This window comes from Hemitrygon akajei, chromosome 5 (assembly GCF_048418815.1).
Source record: "Hemitrygon akajei chromosome 5, sHemAka1.3, whole genome shotgun sequence".
Taxonomy (NCBI): domain Eukaryota; kingdom Metazoa; phylum Chordata; class Chondrichthyes; order Myliobatiformes; family Dasyatidae; genus Hemitrygon; species Hemitrygon akajei.
Genome location: NC_133128.1, coordinates 93555384 through 93573557, shown reverse-complemented (window position 1 = coordinate 93573557; position 18174 = coordinate 93555384). Strand labels below are relative to the sequence as shown.

At 42.9% G+C, this 18174-nt stretch overlaps 1 protein-coding gene across 4 annotated transcripts in view; it reads right to left on the bottom strand.

Annotated features, from left to right (window-relative positions):
- Positions 1-12279: 12279 nt before the first annotated feature.
- The window catches only part of LOC140727996 (coagulation factor IX-like), a 34524-nt gene continuing 28629 nt past the window's right edge, over positions 12280-18174 (bottom strand). For all 4 annotated transcript variants that reach the window (XM_073046071.1, XM_073046070.1, XM_073046073.1 and 1 more), the window contains 2 exons: positions 15758-15872; positions 12280-12939 (listed from right to left, as the gene is read on the bottom strand). In XM_073046071.1, coding sequence (XP_072902172.1) covers positions 12365-12939; positions 15758-15872 — 690 coding nt within the window. In that variant the 3' untranslated portion in view covers positions 12280-12364. The remainder of the gene's footprint in view (positions 12940-15757; positions 15873-18174) is intronic.

Below are 18174 nucleotides of genomic sequence, written 5' to 3'. Positions count from 1 at the left end.
TGTGTTAATCTGTGTGTAATGCCAAAAAAGATGGGCAGATCTTAGATGGATTACTTGCATCTGTATTTACTCAGGAGATGGACACAGAGTCTATAGAACTGAGGCAAAACAGCATTGAGGTCATGAACCATGTATGAATTACTGAAGAGGCAAACTTGCTGTTTTGAGGCAAATTAGGGTGGATAAGTATGTAGGGCTGACAAGGTGTCACCTCAGACATTGTGGGAGGCCAGTGAAGAAAATGCAGAGACCCTAGCACAGGTATTTAAAATGCCCTTAATTACAGGTGAGGTGCTGAAGGATAACTAATGTTGTTCAATTGTTCAAGAATAGCTCTAAGAATAAGCCGGGAATTTATAGACCAGGGAGATTTACATCAGTATTTCCTAAATTATTGGAAGGTATTCTAAGAGACTGAATATATATTTGAGTAGATAGGGCCTGATTAGGGATAATCAGGATGTCTTTGTGCATGGTAGGTCATGTTGAACTATTTTTATGGAGTTTTTCGAGAAGATTACCGGGAAAACTGATGAACAATAGGCAGTGGAAGTTGTCTACATGGACTTTGACAAAGTCCCACATGGTCAAAAAGGTTCAATTGTTTGGTATACATGTTGAGGTAGTAAATTGGATTTGACATCAGCTTCGCAGGAGAAGTCAATGATTACCTATCTGACTGGAGGCCTGCGACTAGTGGTGTGTGGCTGGGATCGGTGCTGTGTATGTTGTTTTTTGTCATGTACAGTATATCAATGATCTTGATGTAAACTGGCTCACCAAACTTGTAGCTGACACAAAGATTGGGAACATAATGGACAGTGAGGAAGGTTATCAAAGCTTGCAGAGGGATCTGGACCAGCTGGGAAAATGGGCTGAAAAATTGCAAATGGAATTTAATGCAGACAAGTGCAAGGTATTGTACTTTGGGAGGACCAACCAGGGTAGGCCTTGCCCAGTGAACAGTAGGCCACTGAGGAGTGCAAAAGTATCTGGGAATCCAGGTCCATAATTCATTGGAAGTGATGGTACAGATAGATAAAGGGAGCTTTTGAAACACTGTCCTTTATAAGTCTAAGTATTGAGTAGTGGAGTTGGGACGTCATGTTGAAGTTGTATGAGACGTTGGTGAGACCAAATTTGCAGTATTGTTTGCATTTCTGGTCACCTGCCTACAGAAAAGATGTCAATAAGACAGAAAATTTAAAAGGATGTTGCTGCCATTGGAGAATCTGAATTATAGGGAAAGGTTGAATAGGTTAGAACTTTCTCCTATGCCCCAGGGAATAATAATAATAATAAGGGATCTGATAAAATTATGAGGGGTACAGATAGGCTTAATGCAAGCAGGCTTTTTCCACTGAGATGGGGTGAAATTAGAACTAAATGTCATGGGTTGAGGATGAAGTGTGAAATAATTAAGGGAAACATGAGGGGGAACTTCTTCACTCAGGGAGGTGGGGGTGTGCAAAGGAAGTGGTGCATGGGGGTTCAGTTTCAACCTTTAAGAAAAGCTTGTGCAAGTACATGGACTGGAGGGGTATGGAGGGCTCTGTTCTAGTTGCAGGTCGATAGGACTGTGCAGAATAACAGTTTGGCACAGACTAGATGGGCCGATGGGCCTTTTTCTGTGATCTTGTACTCTGACTCCATAATTCATACAAAATGGGCTGTGAACTTTGGTTAACTTCCCCTTTCTGACGCATAGATCAATCCATTGTCTCCTCACTCAACTTGCATTACTAGGCTCAAGCATCATTCACTAAGCAGCTGGAGTAATGATTGCATGTAAGTGCAAGAGACTTGATGTTTCTAAAGATGCATTGTATCTGTAAATCACAGCTGATCTGTATGTACACCTTTCACAGTTCAAGTGACATTTGGATAGAGGCATCTGCCCAACTATAATGTATCTCTGAAAAGTAGCTTGTACATCAAAAGTTGCATTTGCCAATGCAGCCATTCAAACCTGGCAGCCAATGCAAAAGGATTTTAAAAGCAAATTGCATCCCAGAAATGGGAACACTTGGAATGGTTACATTGGAATTGGAGTTTACCGTGGAACCAACCACATCTAATGGATCACCACAGTATCTACTCCAGCTTTTCAGCATGTGGGTAGTTCCTTCAAATTAAACTTCTAAAAAAATTTTTAAATCTTCTGAATACAATCCTTCCAATGTACCAAGGAAGTGAGTACAGGTCCTCCCTAGTTTACAAACACCTGACTGACGTTAGCCTGTACATGTGTTTGAGCGGAATGGACTTGCAAGCTGCAAGCATCTTCTGCTGTGTAGGCACTCTGTTTGCAGCACATTTCTGACTTGGGAACTGTTTGGGTTACAATCAGTTCACAGGAAGAGAACTTTACTGTATCATGAAGAGGATCTACTGTACCCACGTAGCAGTTTATCTACCATCATTCCAGTTCATCAAAATCTGGTTAGGCAGTTGTCAATCCATTATCCAAAAGATTTAATAAAGTATACTAAGAATTTTAAAATAGTACACAATATTTTTGAAAACAAAATTTAAGTTATTCCAAAGCTGACCAATTTTACTGCCTTATGGAAGGTTTCACATTTAGATATATGCAAAATGAGTCTGAGCAGAAGCTGAATCTAGAAGTTCCTTAGAAATGGCATGATATTTGTTACTGGAAATTGGAATGGACATTTTGTGCCTGGATGTTGAGTGGAAACTGGATAAGTGAAGAAAACATTATCTGCTTATTCTTGAAAATTAAAAAACATGTTGCATCACTTGCTCACCTGTTTCATTTGTGGAACATTATGGAGAAATTCAAAAGGATGTGACATTAAAGCGTAATTTCTTCAAAAGTCACTTCAAAACATTATATTGTGAAATGAGTGTAAATTAATGTTTCAGTTGAACATTATAATGAAATAAATGTTTATTGCAGTTTAACAAGCGCAACATGCAGTCGACATTTTGGCAGAAATGGAGAAAAAGCTGAGTAGATTTAAAAGGTGGGGGGTGGGGCGGGGAAGGAATACCAGAGGGAGGCACTGGAAAGATGAGGAGATAAGGTGAGAAAAGGAAATGGTGAAGGAGAGGTGAGGCGAGGGGCATGACCAGAAGTTTGAGCAATTGATGCTTATGCCATCATGTTGGAGGCTACCCAAACGGAGCACAAGGTGTTGTTCCTCCAACACAAGTGTGGCCTCATCACAACATATCGGAATGGGAATAGGAAGTTACAATGGGTGGCCACTGGGAGATCCCGCTTTTTCAGGTGGAAGGAATGTAGGTGCTTAGCGAAGCGGTCTCCCAAATATTTCAGGTCTCACCAATATACAGAAGGCCACACTGGGAGCACTGGACACAGTAAATGGGTGAAGTGTCACCTCACCTGGAAGGACCTTAGAGCCCTGGATGGTCATGAGGGAGGAGGTGTAGGGACAGGTGAAACACTTGTTCCACTTGCAAGGAGAGGTGCCAGGAGAGAGATCAGTAGGGAGGGACGAATGGACAATGGGAGCAATCCCTGTGGAAAGCAGAAGGAGGGGGGGAGATGGCGGAAGTTTTAGAGAATAATGTGCTGGACGTGGAGGCCGGTGGGGTGGTTAGTTAGGACAGGGAAAAACTTATCCCTGGTAGAGTGGTTGGAGGATGGGATAACAGCAGACATGCGTAAAATGGAAGAGATACGGTTGAGGACAGAGTTGATGGTGGAGCAAGGGAAGCCCCTTTCTTTGAAAAAGGAGGACATCTTCATTCCAGAATGAATAGCCTCATCCTGCGAGCAGATGCAGCGGGGATGGAGGAATTGAGAGAAGGGGATGACGTTTTTACAAGTAACAGTGTGGGAAGAGGTATAGAATCAAATCAAAAACGAGAAAATCTGCAGATACTGGAAATCTGAGCAACGCAAAATGCTGGAGGAACTCAACAGGCTAGGCAGCATCTATGGAAAGAAGTACAGTCGACGTTTCGGGCCGAAACCCTTCAACAGGACAACTGCCCGAAACGTTGACTTTTCCATTGATGCTGCCTGGCCTGCTGAGTTACTCCAGCATTTTGTGCGAAGAGGTATAGTCCAGGTAGCTGTGGGAGTCCAGGGGTTTGTAATAGATATCAATGGATAAGCTGTCTCCAGGGATAGAGACAGTGAGATTGAGAAAGGAGAGGGAGGTTTCAGACAGTTTGAAGGCAGGTTGGAAGTTGGAGGGAAAGTGGATGAAGTTAATGAGTTCAGCATGGGTGCAGGAAGCAAACTTCACCTATGAGTTTGTGTCCGGGTGTAGTCTTCTGTATATCGGTGAGACCTGTCATAGATTGGGAGACTGCTTCGCCAAGCACCTACATTCCGTCTGCCTGAAAAAGTGGGATCTCCCAGTGGCCACTCATTTTAAATCCACTTCCCATTCCCATTCCAATATGTCTATCCATGGCTCCCAGCACTGTCGTGATGAGGCCACACTTACTTTTTAGCCTCCAACCTGATGGGATGAACACTGATTCCTCAAACTTACTGTCGTGTCCCCCACCTAACCTCTCCTTCACCATTTCCCATCCCCTTTTCCCTCTCTCACCTTATCTCCTTGCCTGCCCATCGCCTTCCTCTGGTGCTCCTCACCCTTTTTCTTTCATGGCCTTCTTTTACCAATTTACCTCCCAGCTCACTTCATCCCCTCCCCCTTCAGGTTTCACCTATCATCTTGTGTTTCTCCAACCTTACCTTCCTCCCCCCCCCCCCACACCTTTTAAATCTACTCAGCTTTTTTTCTGCATTACTATACTGCCAAAACGCCGACTGTACTCTTTTCCTAGATGTCACCTGGCCTGTTGAGTCCCTCCAGCATTTTGTGTGTGTTGCTTGGATTTCCAGCATCTGCAGATTTTCTCTTGTTTTTTTTATTGCAATTTGTACTTTATCCCACTATTGTTATGACTGCTCAGTGGGGAGGTTCCTTGAGTATGAATCAACACTATATCTCATGTAAAATGCAAGGTAATCCAGCAAGTGCCTTGTTAGAAACCAGAAGTATCTAATTGTATGGATTGAAATGTAGGAAAACTACTATAGTTCTGGGTTTTCAGGGCTATCCAAGCTCAGACAGAAGTGTTTGAGGCAGAATGAGGTGTTCTGCCAACTGTAAGGAAAATTGAGAGGAAATGAATGGAGAAAGCAATGGCAGGCTCTTCCAGAAAGATGGCAGCAGCCTCTGTGGGGCCAATTCTTTTTACCATTGCAGGATACTGCTAGACATTAAGAATTTCAAATACTACAGGTCGATTGGGATTTCTTCCCGGAAAGGTACAACCTGTACAAGAGGGACAGTTTACACTTGAAATCAAAGGAAACAAATATCCTTGTCATAGGTTTACTAGAGCTGTTTGGGAGGGTTTAAACTAATTTGGCAGGGGGATGGGAACTGGAGTGATAGGGCTGAGGATGGGTGGTTGCTTTGCCAATACAGGCAGTGTGTAGTGAGACTGTAAGCAAGGAGAGTCTGATGATAAGAAGATTACAGCTGGGAGCTTAACGTCCAAGAATACACATCATATTGAAAGGACAGGCATGTAGGCTGAAAGGTGGGGTCGCTCTGTTGGCAAAAAATGAAATCAAATAATTTGTAAGGTGACATAGGATCGGAAATTGTAGAGTAAAAGAACCATGATAGAAGTTATATACAGACCTTTGAACAGTAGTAAAGGTATGGTCTACAAATGACAATGGAAGATACAAAATGCATGTCACAAAGGCAATGTTACGATTTGTCATAAGGGATTTCAATATGCAGATAATTGGGAAAATCAGGTTGGTGCTGGATCCAAGAGGGCGAATTTGTAGAATGCGTATAAGATGGCTTTTTTAGAGCAGCTCGTGGTTGAGGCCACTAGTGGATCAGCTATTCTGAATTGGGTGTTATGCAATGAACTGGAATTGATTAAAGAGCTCAAGGTGAAGCAACCATTGGGGAAAATTGATTATAATATGATAGAATTCACCCTGCAATTTGAGCAGAAGCTAAAGTCAGATGTATCCATATTACAGTGGAGTAAAGAGAATTACAGAGGCATAAAAGAGGAGTTGGCCAGAATTGATCGGAAAAGAACACTGGCAAGGATGATGGCAGAGCAGTGATGGTTGGAATTTCTGGGGGCCATTCAGAAGATGCAGGATAAGTACATCCCAAAGTAGTATTCTAAAGGAAGGATGACACAACCATGGCTGACGAGAAGTCAAAGCCAACATAAAAGCCAAAGAGAGGGCATATAATAAAGCAAAAATTAGTGGGAATTTAGAGGATTGGAAAGCATTTAGAAACCAACAGAAGGCAACTAAAAAGTCATAAAAAAGGATAAGGTGGAATACAAAGGTAAGCTAGCCAATAATATTAAAGATGATACATAAAGTTTCTTTAGATATATAAAGTGTAAAGGAGAGGTGAGAGGAGATATCAGACTGCTGGAAAATGATACTGGAGAGATAGGACAGAGAAACTGAGTAGTATTTTCACTGTGGAGGACACTAGCAGTGTGGTGGAAGTTTGAGAATGTCGGGATCAGAAGGGTGTGAAGTTGTCATTAGTAGGGGAAGGTGTCTGGGAAACTGAAAAGTCTCAAGGTAAGTAGATCACCTGAACCGGAAGGTCTATTTGCCAGAGTTCTGAAGGAGTGGCTGAAGAGATTGTGGAGGGCATTAGTAATAATCTTTAAAGGATCAATGGATTCTGGCATGTTTCCAGAGGACCATAAAATTGCAAATGTCACTCCATTCTTCAAGAAGGGATAGAGGCAGAAGACAGGAAATTACTGATCAGTGAGTCTGACCTCAATGGTTTGGAAGATATTGCAGCAGAATGTTGAGGATGTGGTTTGAGGGTACTTGGAGGCACATGATAAAATAGACTGTAGTCAGCATTGTTTCTTTAAGGGAAAATCTTGCCTGACAAATCTGCTCAGTAAGTTAAGAGCCAATGGTGCTGTAGGAAAGATACTAGCGTGGATAAAGCATAGGTTGATTGTCAGGAGACAAAGAGTGGGATTAAGGGGAGCCATTTCTGGTTGGATGCCAATGACTAGTGGTGTTCCACGGGGGTCTGTGTTGGGACTTTTTTTTTAACCTTGTATGTCACAAAGATTTGGATGATGGAATTGATGGGTTTGTGACCATGTTTGCAGATGACAAGGTAAGTGGAGGGGCAGGTAGTTTTGAGGAAGCAGAGAAGCTACAGAAGGACTTAGATTAGGAGAATGGATAAAGTAGCGGATAGAATACAGTGTCAAGAGGTGTATGTTCATGCACTTTGGAAGAAGAAGTAAACGTGTAGACTTTTCTAAATCAAGAGAAAATTCAAAAATCTGACATGCAAAAGGACTTGGGAGTCCTTGCGTAGGATTTGCTAAAGGTACATTTACAGATTGAGTTGGTGGTGAGGAAGGCAAATGTGATGTTAGCATTCATTTCAAGAGGGCCAGAATATAAAAGCAAGGATGTAATATTGAGGCTTTATAAAGCATTGGTGTGGCTTCACTTGGAGTATTGTGAGCAGTTTTAGGCCCCTTAGAAAGGACGTTTTGATATTGGAGAGAGGTCAAAGAAGGTTCACGAAAATTATTCAGGATTGAAAGGCTTATAAGAGGCTCTTATAAGCCTTTAAGGTTCAGTGACTCTGTGCCTGTACTCACTGAAATTCAGAAGAATAAGCGGGGGGTGGGGGGGATCTCATTGAAACCTATCAAATGTTGAAAGGCCTTGATAGAGTGGATGTGAAGAGAATGTTTCCTATGGTAGGAGTGTCTAAGATCGGAGGGCACAGCCTTGGAATAGAGGGATGCCCATTTCAAATGAAGATGGGGTGTAATTTCTTTAGCCAGTGAGCGGTGAATCTGTGGAATTCCTTGCCACAGGCAGCTGTGGAGGCCAAGTCATTGGGCATATTTAAGGCAGAGGTAGATAGTTTCATGATTAGTCATCACATGAAGGGATGCAAGAAAAAGGCAAGAGATTAGGGCTGATAAGGAAATGCCATAATGAAATTGCGGAGTAGACTCAATGGGCCAAAAGGCTTAATTCTGCTCCTATATCTTAAGGTCTTATGGTCTACCATCAACGAGTTTCTCATTGGCAGAGAAGCTAGACTTGGTGCAGACTGTGTTGCTCTCTGTTACAGAGAGGCATTTGGGTTGGTGTGTGAAGGCAGTTTGTAGTCTAACAGCGAATGATTGACCACAGGAATGTTTTCAATGGCTTTTGGGATCACCTGGTAAAGGAAGCCATTGAAATAAGACTAATGGTGAAGTTCTCATTCTGAGTAAGAACTGGAATATGATTTTAAGCAAGCTGAGAAAGTGGAAACCTGATTGGTGAGGACTAACCATTCAGGAGGGTCGAAACATGGGAGTTGAGTATATTTATCACTGGGCTAGATGTGCCAAAGCATCATCCTTGATGAAGATGGTGGAACTTGTCATTGAAACAATGGTGAAATTGGCACCTGTACCTGGCTGGAAGCTCAAGAGTTTATAAGTGACTGATTGTCTTAGTCATTTTTTTTGTGATTGCAAGACCCTGTTGGACATTGGTATCAGAATCAGAATTAGGTTTATTATCACCGGCATGTGACATAAAATTTGTTAACTTAAGCAGCAGCAGTTCAATGCAATATGTAATCTAGCAGAGAGAAAAATAAATTAATTAATATAATAATAATAAACAAACAGTGAATCAATTACATATATTGAACAGATTTTAAAAAGTGCAAAAACAGAAATACTGTATATTTAAAAAAACATGAGGTGGTGTCCAAAGATTCAATGTCCATTTAGGAATCGGATGGCAGAGGGGAAGAAGCTGTTCCTGAATCGCTGAGTGTGTGCCTTCAGGCTTCTGTACCTCCTACTTGATGGTAACAGTGAGAAAAGGGCATGTCCTGGGTGCTGGAGGTCCTTAATAATGGACGCTGCCTTTCTGAGATACTGCTCACTGAAAGTGTCCTGGGTACTTTGTAGGCTAGTACCCAAGATGGAGCTGACTAGATTTACAACCTTACGCAGAGCTTCTTTCGGTCCCTCCATACCTGATAGTGATGCAGTCTGTCAGAATGCTCTCCACTGTACAACTATAGAAGTTTTTGAGTGTATTTGTTGACATGCCAAATCTCTTCAAACTCCTAATAAAGTATAGCTGCTGTCTTGCCTTCTTTATAACTACATCAATATGTTGGGACCAAGTTAGATCCTCAGAGATTTAGACACCCAGGAACTTGAAGCTGCTCACTCTCTCCACTTCTGATCCCTCTATGAGGATTGGGATGTGTTCCTTTGTCTTACCCTTCCTGAAGTCCACAATCAGCTCTTTCTTCTTACTGACGTTGAGTGCCAGGTTGTTGCTGCGGCACCACATCACTAGTTGGCATATCTCAGTCTTGAACGCCCTCTCATCACCATCTGAGATTCTACCAACAATGGTTGTATCATCAGCAAATTTATAGATGGTATTTGAACTATGCCTAGCCACACAGTTGTGAGTGTATATAGGGAGTTGAGCAGTGGGCAAAGCACACACCCCTGAGGTGCACCAGTGTTGATCGTCAGCGAGGAGGATATGTTATCACCAATCCGCACAGACTGTGGTCTTCCAGTTAGGAAGTTGAGGATCCAATTGCAGAGGGAGGTACAGAGGCCCAGGTTCTGTAACTTCTCAATCAGGATTGTGGGAATGATGGTATTAAATGCTGAGCTATAGTCGATGAGCAGCATACTGACGTAGGTGTTTGTGTTGTCTGGGTGATCTAAAGTCATGTGGAGAGCCATCGAGATTGAGTCTGCCATTGCAATGGGTCCAGGTCCTTGCTGAGGCAGGAGTTCAGTCTTGTCATGACCAACCTCTCAAAGCATTTCATCACTGTGCAGCTCTATGATTCATGATTCACCCGCCCTTTCCTTGTGCATCTGACATTGCATTCTTGCTTCTCACTAACGTGATCTACTCTTTTAGTAATGTGGAATGCTACAATGCCAGTCTACTGGTTTATTGGTGGGTCTGACGGTGGGGTAGCTGTGTGGCATCGCGTGCGGTCACCTGTTTCCAGCTGTCAATAGTGAGGCATCCATGCTGGTGTTGGTGCTGCTCCCCCGTGTGTGCTTGGTGGAAGACCAGCTGGATTGCGTTCATCTGCAGACTGCTGCAGGCTTGCTCTCGGAGACAATGTTCATGGCCTCAGGGACTTGGGTTATATGAGATTTTTTATGTGACTGTATATTTACTGCTATCCTATGTGCTATATGTACTGTGTATGTGACTGTTGGTACTGTTTTTTACTACTTGGCCCCAGATCAACACTGTTTGATTTGGCTGTATTCATGATTATTCATGTATGGCTGAATGACAACCTAAACTTGAACTAAAACTGAAAGAATAGATCACTTTAGTGAGAAGCAGGAATGGAATGTCAGATGCACAAGGAGAGGATGGGTGAATCATGAATTATACAGTTGCATTTGGAGTGAGGAAGTATATAGTTGAGCTAAAAGCAATGATCATGAATGTAGAAGGTGACTGAGTGGAAGCTTTGAAATCCTGAGGATAATTTTAAAGTGAACTGGGTATGTCTAATAATTAGCTGAATAACAAGGTAGCAAACAGAAACAAAAGGAAATAGGCATCATGCAATCTGTTATTCAAACCCTTCTTTTTGGAGTATTATCTGTTATGCATTCTGACTGCTCACAAAGTTTCTTATTCCCTCTCCATACCATCTCTAATATCAACTTACCCTGATGCATTTTGAGTGTATGATCTGAAACCTTAGGGTCAATCAAAATCATGGATTCCTGCTTCACGGGATGACACGAGCCCAGCGAATGACACAAAACAAAGGTGTTAAAACGCTGCAGAGAGCTGACACTGTCATTAATTGCAATATTTAGAGTGGGGATTGGGGTTGTACAGTAAGTGCCCCTTCAGTAGGCACATGTAGTTCTGCTATAATGCAATAGTTATATTCATCAGAAGCCTTATGTTATAGAAAGTCATGTTACAGCAGAACAGGCTGTAGTTTCCTTCAAAGCACAGATTTAAACAAGCTTTTTCAGTTATGGTATAGCCAAGTTTCATCATGGAATCATGCATTACAGCAGAACTCTCTTTATCCTATAAATAACTTGGGCTAGCTACATTCCATGCACAATGTTTCTTACCTTGCTATAAAAGGAGAGGTTGATGTTAACGGAATTATATTTGTAATAAATCATACTAAGCCACTGGGATTTTAAGCAAGTGAATACTCAAGTCTTTGTGTCAACAGGTAATGGATGGGTAAATCAAACATTACTGGTGTTAATGTTTATGTTACTGTGATTTTTTTTAAACCTCATAAGAGCATTGGTTGAATGAGGCCATTGAAAGCATATTGTCCTTTGATAGACTGAGAGCTGAGATAATGTTTGCACTTTATGTCTTGGCAATGTTGTCACTGAATATGTTCCCAGCTTCTCCTGACTTAGTCACCTGCATCAGTCATGTCATTATTGGTTTCTCGTATACACTCTGAGACCACTCCTGGACTAATCTGCTATTCTTCCCTTTCTCCCATCCTCTCCTATCAGATTCCTCTTTACCTTTTCCACCAATCATCTCCCAGCTTCTCACTTCATTCCCACCTTCCTTCCCCTTAACTTATCACCTTGCAGTTTGTATTGCTCTCCCTCACCCTTTTCTCCCGCCCCACCCCCACCCCCTCCATTTCTTGTTCTGGTTTCTTCCCCCTTCCTTTCCAGTCCTGATGAAGGGTCTCAGCCTGAAATGTTAGCTCTTTATTCATCTCCATACACGCTGCCTGACCTGCTGAGTTCCCCCAGCATTCTGTACGTGTCACTCTAGATATCCAGCATCCGCAGACTCTCTTGTGTTTGTGGTATGAGTAATTAATGAATTCACTTAAATATTTAGATTCTTGTTAGCACATCACTGGCTAACCTACACCAATATCTGTGCTAAAGCTTGGGGCAACTGTTATGAAGGTCAAGTTAATTGCATAGGGACAATTACTGTCACTGATGCCATCACTGCCATTGTTACTGCTGCCATCACACTCATCATTAGAAGTATAATCACATTGTCACCAGCACCATTATCTTCACAGCTATTATAAAGATCTTTATCAATGATAATGGAGTGAAACTTCTTTCTCTCACATTTTAATGACATCAATTTATTAACAGCTCTGTCTGTGTATTGGAATGATTTAAAGCTTTCCCTATCTACAGAACATTTGATTTCTTCTGTAATTATTCACACAAACTGAGTCAGGAAAGTAATTAATTTATTTTCAATTCATCCTTTTTACTTCTGTACCTCTACCTATGAAACTTTAATGAGAAAAATGCAAAACTAGCTTGATGTATAGTTAGTAACCTGACCTGACCGTGTCTGGCTCATTATTTTTTTAATCCAATTTATATACCTTGATACTTTGGTGTATACTGGTATCTTATTACAATTATATTTGTCTACCCCTAAGCTCATGCCTGTTAGGAACCATACACCCTTATAGTTAGTTACAAGAGGGCTTCCTCTGGTTAAAGAACAGAGTGGATCTACTAATTCTTCAAATCCTGCACAAAACATTCGATATACAATAGGAAAAGACTGCACCCCCTCACAAATGGCATGTTTGATATAAGGGACATATGGTACTCCAAGAAGAACTGGTTGCTCAACACGGCCTTGTTTCATTTTCCATCCGCTTATGGCCCCATATTCAGAGTTCATCAAGAAGAATTCAGCGAAGTCTGTCTCGGGAAGACAGATGGGGCTGGTGTAGTTGTTGAATTGTATCGGTGTTACCAACTCCAGCAATGCAATGTCATTTTCGAAGGTCATCTGCGAATATCTTGAGTGGGCATGTACTCGACTTACATTAATTGTTTGTTCAACACCTTCATCTACTTCCAGGTTGTATTCTCCTATTAGAAAATCAAAAAAGATTTTTAATTATCAGAGATAATTTTCCCAGGACTGAAATGGCTAACACAAGAGGGCACGGTTTTAAGGTGCTTGGAAGTAGGTACAGAGGAGATGTCGGGTAAGTTTTTTCACAGAGAGGGGTGAGAGCATGGAATGGGCTGCCGGTGATGGTGGTGGAGGCAGATACAATAGGGTCTTTTAAGAGGCTCCTGGATAGGTACATGGAGCCTAGAAAAATAGAGGGCTATGAGTAATCCTAGGTAATTTCTAAATAAGTACATGTTCAGCACAGCATTGTGGGCAGAAGGGCCTATATTGTGCTGTAGGTTTTCTATGTTTCTAGATACAGGTTTTCAAAGTTAAGAAAGAAACTGTTCTGTCACATACTAAGAATTTATATTCATGCAGAGCCCTCCATTACTTCAAGATGTCTCAAATTATTTAACATCCAATGAAGTACTGAGTCAGTCCACTATGTCCATAGTGACCAGTGGCCACTCATCCTTATTAATCCCATCTTTGGCGTGTAGTCTTCTAAGCATGGGTAATTACCAGTCTAGATACTTAAATGCTGTCAGTGACTCTGCTTCAACCACTCTGGTAGTGCATTCCAAGTGCTCATCACTCTCTGGGTGAAAAAGATCCCCCTCCCAAAATCTCTTCTCTTTTATCCTGAATTTCTGAACTTTAATTTTGTGTACCTCTTATAGGGTGAAACATTTGTTGAGTCTACCCTGTGTATACCCCCCAATGTTATATATGTCAGTTATGTCCCCTGCAGGGAAAATGGACCTTGCTTCCTCAGTCTCCCAATAACTCCTGGCAACATCCTTATGAATCCCCAGTGCTATTGACCTTCCCTGTAGTTCAACGCTCCAGCTCAAACTGACCATATTTAGACACTTTTAGGAAAGCTGCAGCAAATGGAAATCAAATGCCTCATTGGCTAATCTGCAAACACGAGGAAATCTGCAGATGCTGGAAATTCAAACAACACACACAAAATGCTGGTGGAACACAGCAGGCCAGGCAGCATCTATAAGGAGAAGCGCTGTCGACGTTTCGGGCCAAGACCCTTCATTAGGACTAACTGAAAGGAGAGATACTACGAGATTTGAAAGTAGTGGGGGGAGGGGGAAATGCGAAATGATAGGAGAAGACCGGAGGGGGTGGGATGAAGCTAAGAGCTGGAAAGGTGATTGGCGAAAGTGTTACAGAGCTGGAGAAGGGAAAGGATCATGGGACAGGAGGCCTCGGGAGAAAAAAGTGGGTGGGGGAAGCACCAGAGGGAGATGGAGAACAGGCAGAGTGATGGGCAGAGAGAGAGAAAAAAACAAACAACTAAATATGTCAGGGATGGGGTAAGAAGGGGAGGAGGGGCATTAACAGAAATTAGAGAAGTCAATGTTCATGTTCAGAAGTCAATGGCTAATCTGTTTTGGTTAGTCTTGGTTTAAAAAAACATTAGTCAGGACAATGTGAAGACTCTTGTCTATTAGAGAGCATCACGCTAGGACTGTGCAACTATTTCTTGTCCTAACCTGAGGTTACATCTCAGCTGTGATGTTTTAAGATAGTATTACTATTTGAATATTCAACTGAGATACACTAAAGAGCATAAATGCTATCTAGGTTACAGAAATATTAAATCCACGGGATCACACAGTAGCTGACACAATAAGCTCATGGTGAGTATAACTCTTCCCATATTATCTCACCTCACACCATCTACAATCCCTTCCATTCACGCCATTTACAACCAGGAATCTTGCTGTGTATCCCAGATAGTCCAGGCTGGTGCTTACACGCTGTTTTCACTCACTCTTACCCTGCACCAATTTATTCCCTTAGATCATCATTCTAATTTGGAACTTGGAGATTTCTGATCTTCAGCTACTAAACCAAGATCTGTCATACTCCTTGCTGATTATTACAATTCTGCACAAGCAAAGTCATGTGAAACTTGTGGTAAGAGTATCACGCTGCCAAAACCCTTTGATTTGGCACATAGTGGAATAGCAGCCCAATTAGGTAGCAGAGAGCAGGTTCCCTACTTCTCATGTTTCCATTTGCAATAAATCAACCTTTTGTCATGAGGGAGGGCATGGAGACTGGACCCAAATGCAGGATGCAGACAGGACAAAGCTAAAGGACAAGACAAGTTGTGGAGATCATGACATTCATGGAGACCATGGAATCAAGGAGATCTTGGAGTCCTAGGAGGTCTCAAGGCTTGGCTTGGGGCTGAGATGTAGGAGTTCTGGGAAGCTAGCCTCCTGGGCAGGTCACAGGGCACAATCCAATAGAGGCAAGGAACAGGAGGGGACAGAACCAACCACAGGGCAACAGCAATCTGGCCTGGCTTACCCAACAGAGACAAGGGACAGGAAAGGAGATCAGTCTGGGGTGGCTTCAAGACTCAAGGCAGCCAGAAGACTTGGGCAGGCTACAGAACAGCCAAATCCACACCTCACTCAAAGAACTCCAAGCAGAGACTGACAGGATAACCCCCCAACCACACTCAATCCCAGAGCCCCTTGTATTCACAGCCAACTGATGAGCATCAGGTGCAGATGCTTGAGACCAAGCGGAAGCGAGGGACAGTCGGAGGACCCGGAGTTCGGAGTCCGCGTACCGGACCGAGAACCGGAATGCGGACATCAGACACCTTTATCTTGTTGAATGACTTACTCCTGTTCTCAATTATGTTTGAGATGGTACTTTCATCACTCAAGTGAAAAACATATCTTTGAAATTAGTTTATTTAATGATAATGTAATTTCAAAGCATTCAGTAAGTAAAGCTGAAGGAACTTACCAAGAACAACGGTGAAAGATTGTAAATGGTTCACACAGGCAGCCGAGGTTAGCACAAAGTCCTCATTCAGAATGGCGCCCCCGCAGACTATTTCATCATTATGTTTTAATAGCACCTGTGGGTGAAATGTGCAAAGCACCTTAGCCCGAACACTCGATGCATTAAAACAATCTAAGATTGCTGTCTGTGGGAATTGTACTGGAATCCCAGCAAAGATTGATTTACTTGTTTAGCAATACAGTGTGGAGTAGACTCTTTGAACCATGCTGCCCCAACAAATCCGTTTAACCCTAACATAATGACAGGACAATTTACGGTGACTAATTAACCGACCTAGTAGATCTTTGGTCTGTGGGAGGAAACTGGAGCACCCAGGGAAAAGCTACATATTCCATGGGGGGGAGGAGGATGTACAGAGACTTCTGTATGCTGGAATTGAACTCTAAACTCCAGAATGCCCCAAGCTGTAATAGCGTTGTGCTAACCACAATGCTACTGTGGAGCCCGAGATGGTCAGATCTTACTGTGTAAGGTGCCCTGGTGTATGGAAATGCAGGGACGACCACGGAGAAGTCAGGAGTGTTGTTATGTTCACACTTGTAGCCATGGACAGCTCATGGAGTCTCAAAGCTTTGGCTGATGTTGCCACAGTCACTGGTAACATTCACAGGGCTCTGCTGCCTTTCCAAACTCCAGCATGGAGGTGCATCTAATAGACCTGCTGCCCCAGCACCAGGAACCTGGGATGCTTATGTGTAAGTGTGTGTTGGGTTTTCCATATTCTGCCTGTGAACACATAGGTTTCCAACCAGATCCAAAAAACACGTGAGCTGGTAAATTATCCTTATTGTGTGGGTGAGTGGTAGAATTACGGAAGAATTGATGAGAATGGTAGGATTACGATAAATAGATGGTTGATGTACCATGTTCCTGTACTGTACACCTCTGACTCATTGGAAGACCTGCATCCACATTAGGGAAACTTTAGTCCCAGCAGTATGTGGAAGTCAAAGCATTGCAATGTACCTGCCTCTTGCTGCTCGATCTGTGTTAATTCCTGACTAGTTTATAGGCTTGATGGTGGAATTGCTATTGCTGCATCACTGGAAGTTCTGCTTCATACAGATTGTCCAAGATGAATCAGGGGAATACAGGCCTAAATTTCGCTGTGTTTTCTCAGCAATTCACATGAGTGCCACCACATTTCAGGATTCCTGCAAGAAAGTGAATGGCCCAGTCTTGCTATCCAGGAATGGCTTGGTCTTGTCTGCCTGCTACCTAGCATTAGGCTGTGCCAAGGAATCCAGTGGCGTGGCAGAGCATTTGCTGTTAGACTGGGCAGCTGGTCCAGATCCTATGCCTAGTTACTCCTGGTACAGATCCCACAAGGCCATTTACGTACCTGGCAAGCACTGGGCTGTGAAGAAACAAGGTAGGTTATGTATGCTTTATTATTTATCAGTGTTCATGTTTTAAGTTGCTCAAGTTCAGATTAGTTTATTGCCGTATAAACCAGGGTGCAATGGAACTCTTAACATGAGGCTCACAGAGTGAACAGATTGCAGCAAGCAGGTCAGAGAAGGAGAATCAGTGGATGTTGTGTACTTGGGTTTTCAGAAGGCCTTTGACAAGCTGTTGCACATGAGGCTGCTAAAAGCCCTTCGCAATTACAGGAAAGATGCTGGCATGGATTGAGCAGTGGCTGATCGGCAGGAGGCAGCGAGTGGGAATGAAAGGAACCATTCCTGGTTGGCTGCCAGTGACTAGTGATGTTCTGCAGGGGTTGGTTTTGGGGCCGCTTCTTTTTACATTGTTCGACATTGATTTGGATGACAGAATACTTGACAGATAGACCTCAGTATGTGCGGTTGGGAGACTGTAGGTCTGACACGGTGGTCAGCAGCACAGGGGCGCCGCAGGGAACCGTACTCTCTCCGGTCCTGTTCACCCTGTACACATCAGACTTCCAATATAACTCGGAGTCCTGCCATGTGCAGAAGTTCGCTGATGACACGGCCATAGTGGGGTGTGTCAGGAATGGACAGGAGGAGGAGTATAGGAAACTGATACAGGACTTTGTGATATGGTGCAACTCAAACTACCTGCGTCTCAATATCACCAAGACCAAGGAGATGGTGGTGGACTTTAGGAGATCTAGGCCTCATATGGAGCCAGTGATCATTAATGGAGAATGTGTGGAGCAGGTTAAGACCTACAAGTATCTGGGAGTACAGTTAGACGAGAAGCTTGACTGGACTGCCAACACAGATGCCTTGTGCAGGAAGGCACAGAGTCGAATGTACTTCCTAAGAAGGTTGGCGTCATTCAATGTCTGTAGTGAGATGCTGAAGATGTTCTATAGGTCAGTTGTGGAGAGCGCCCTCTTCTTTGTGGTGGCGTGTTGGGGAGGAAGCATT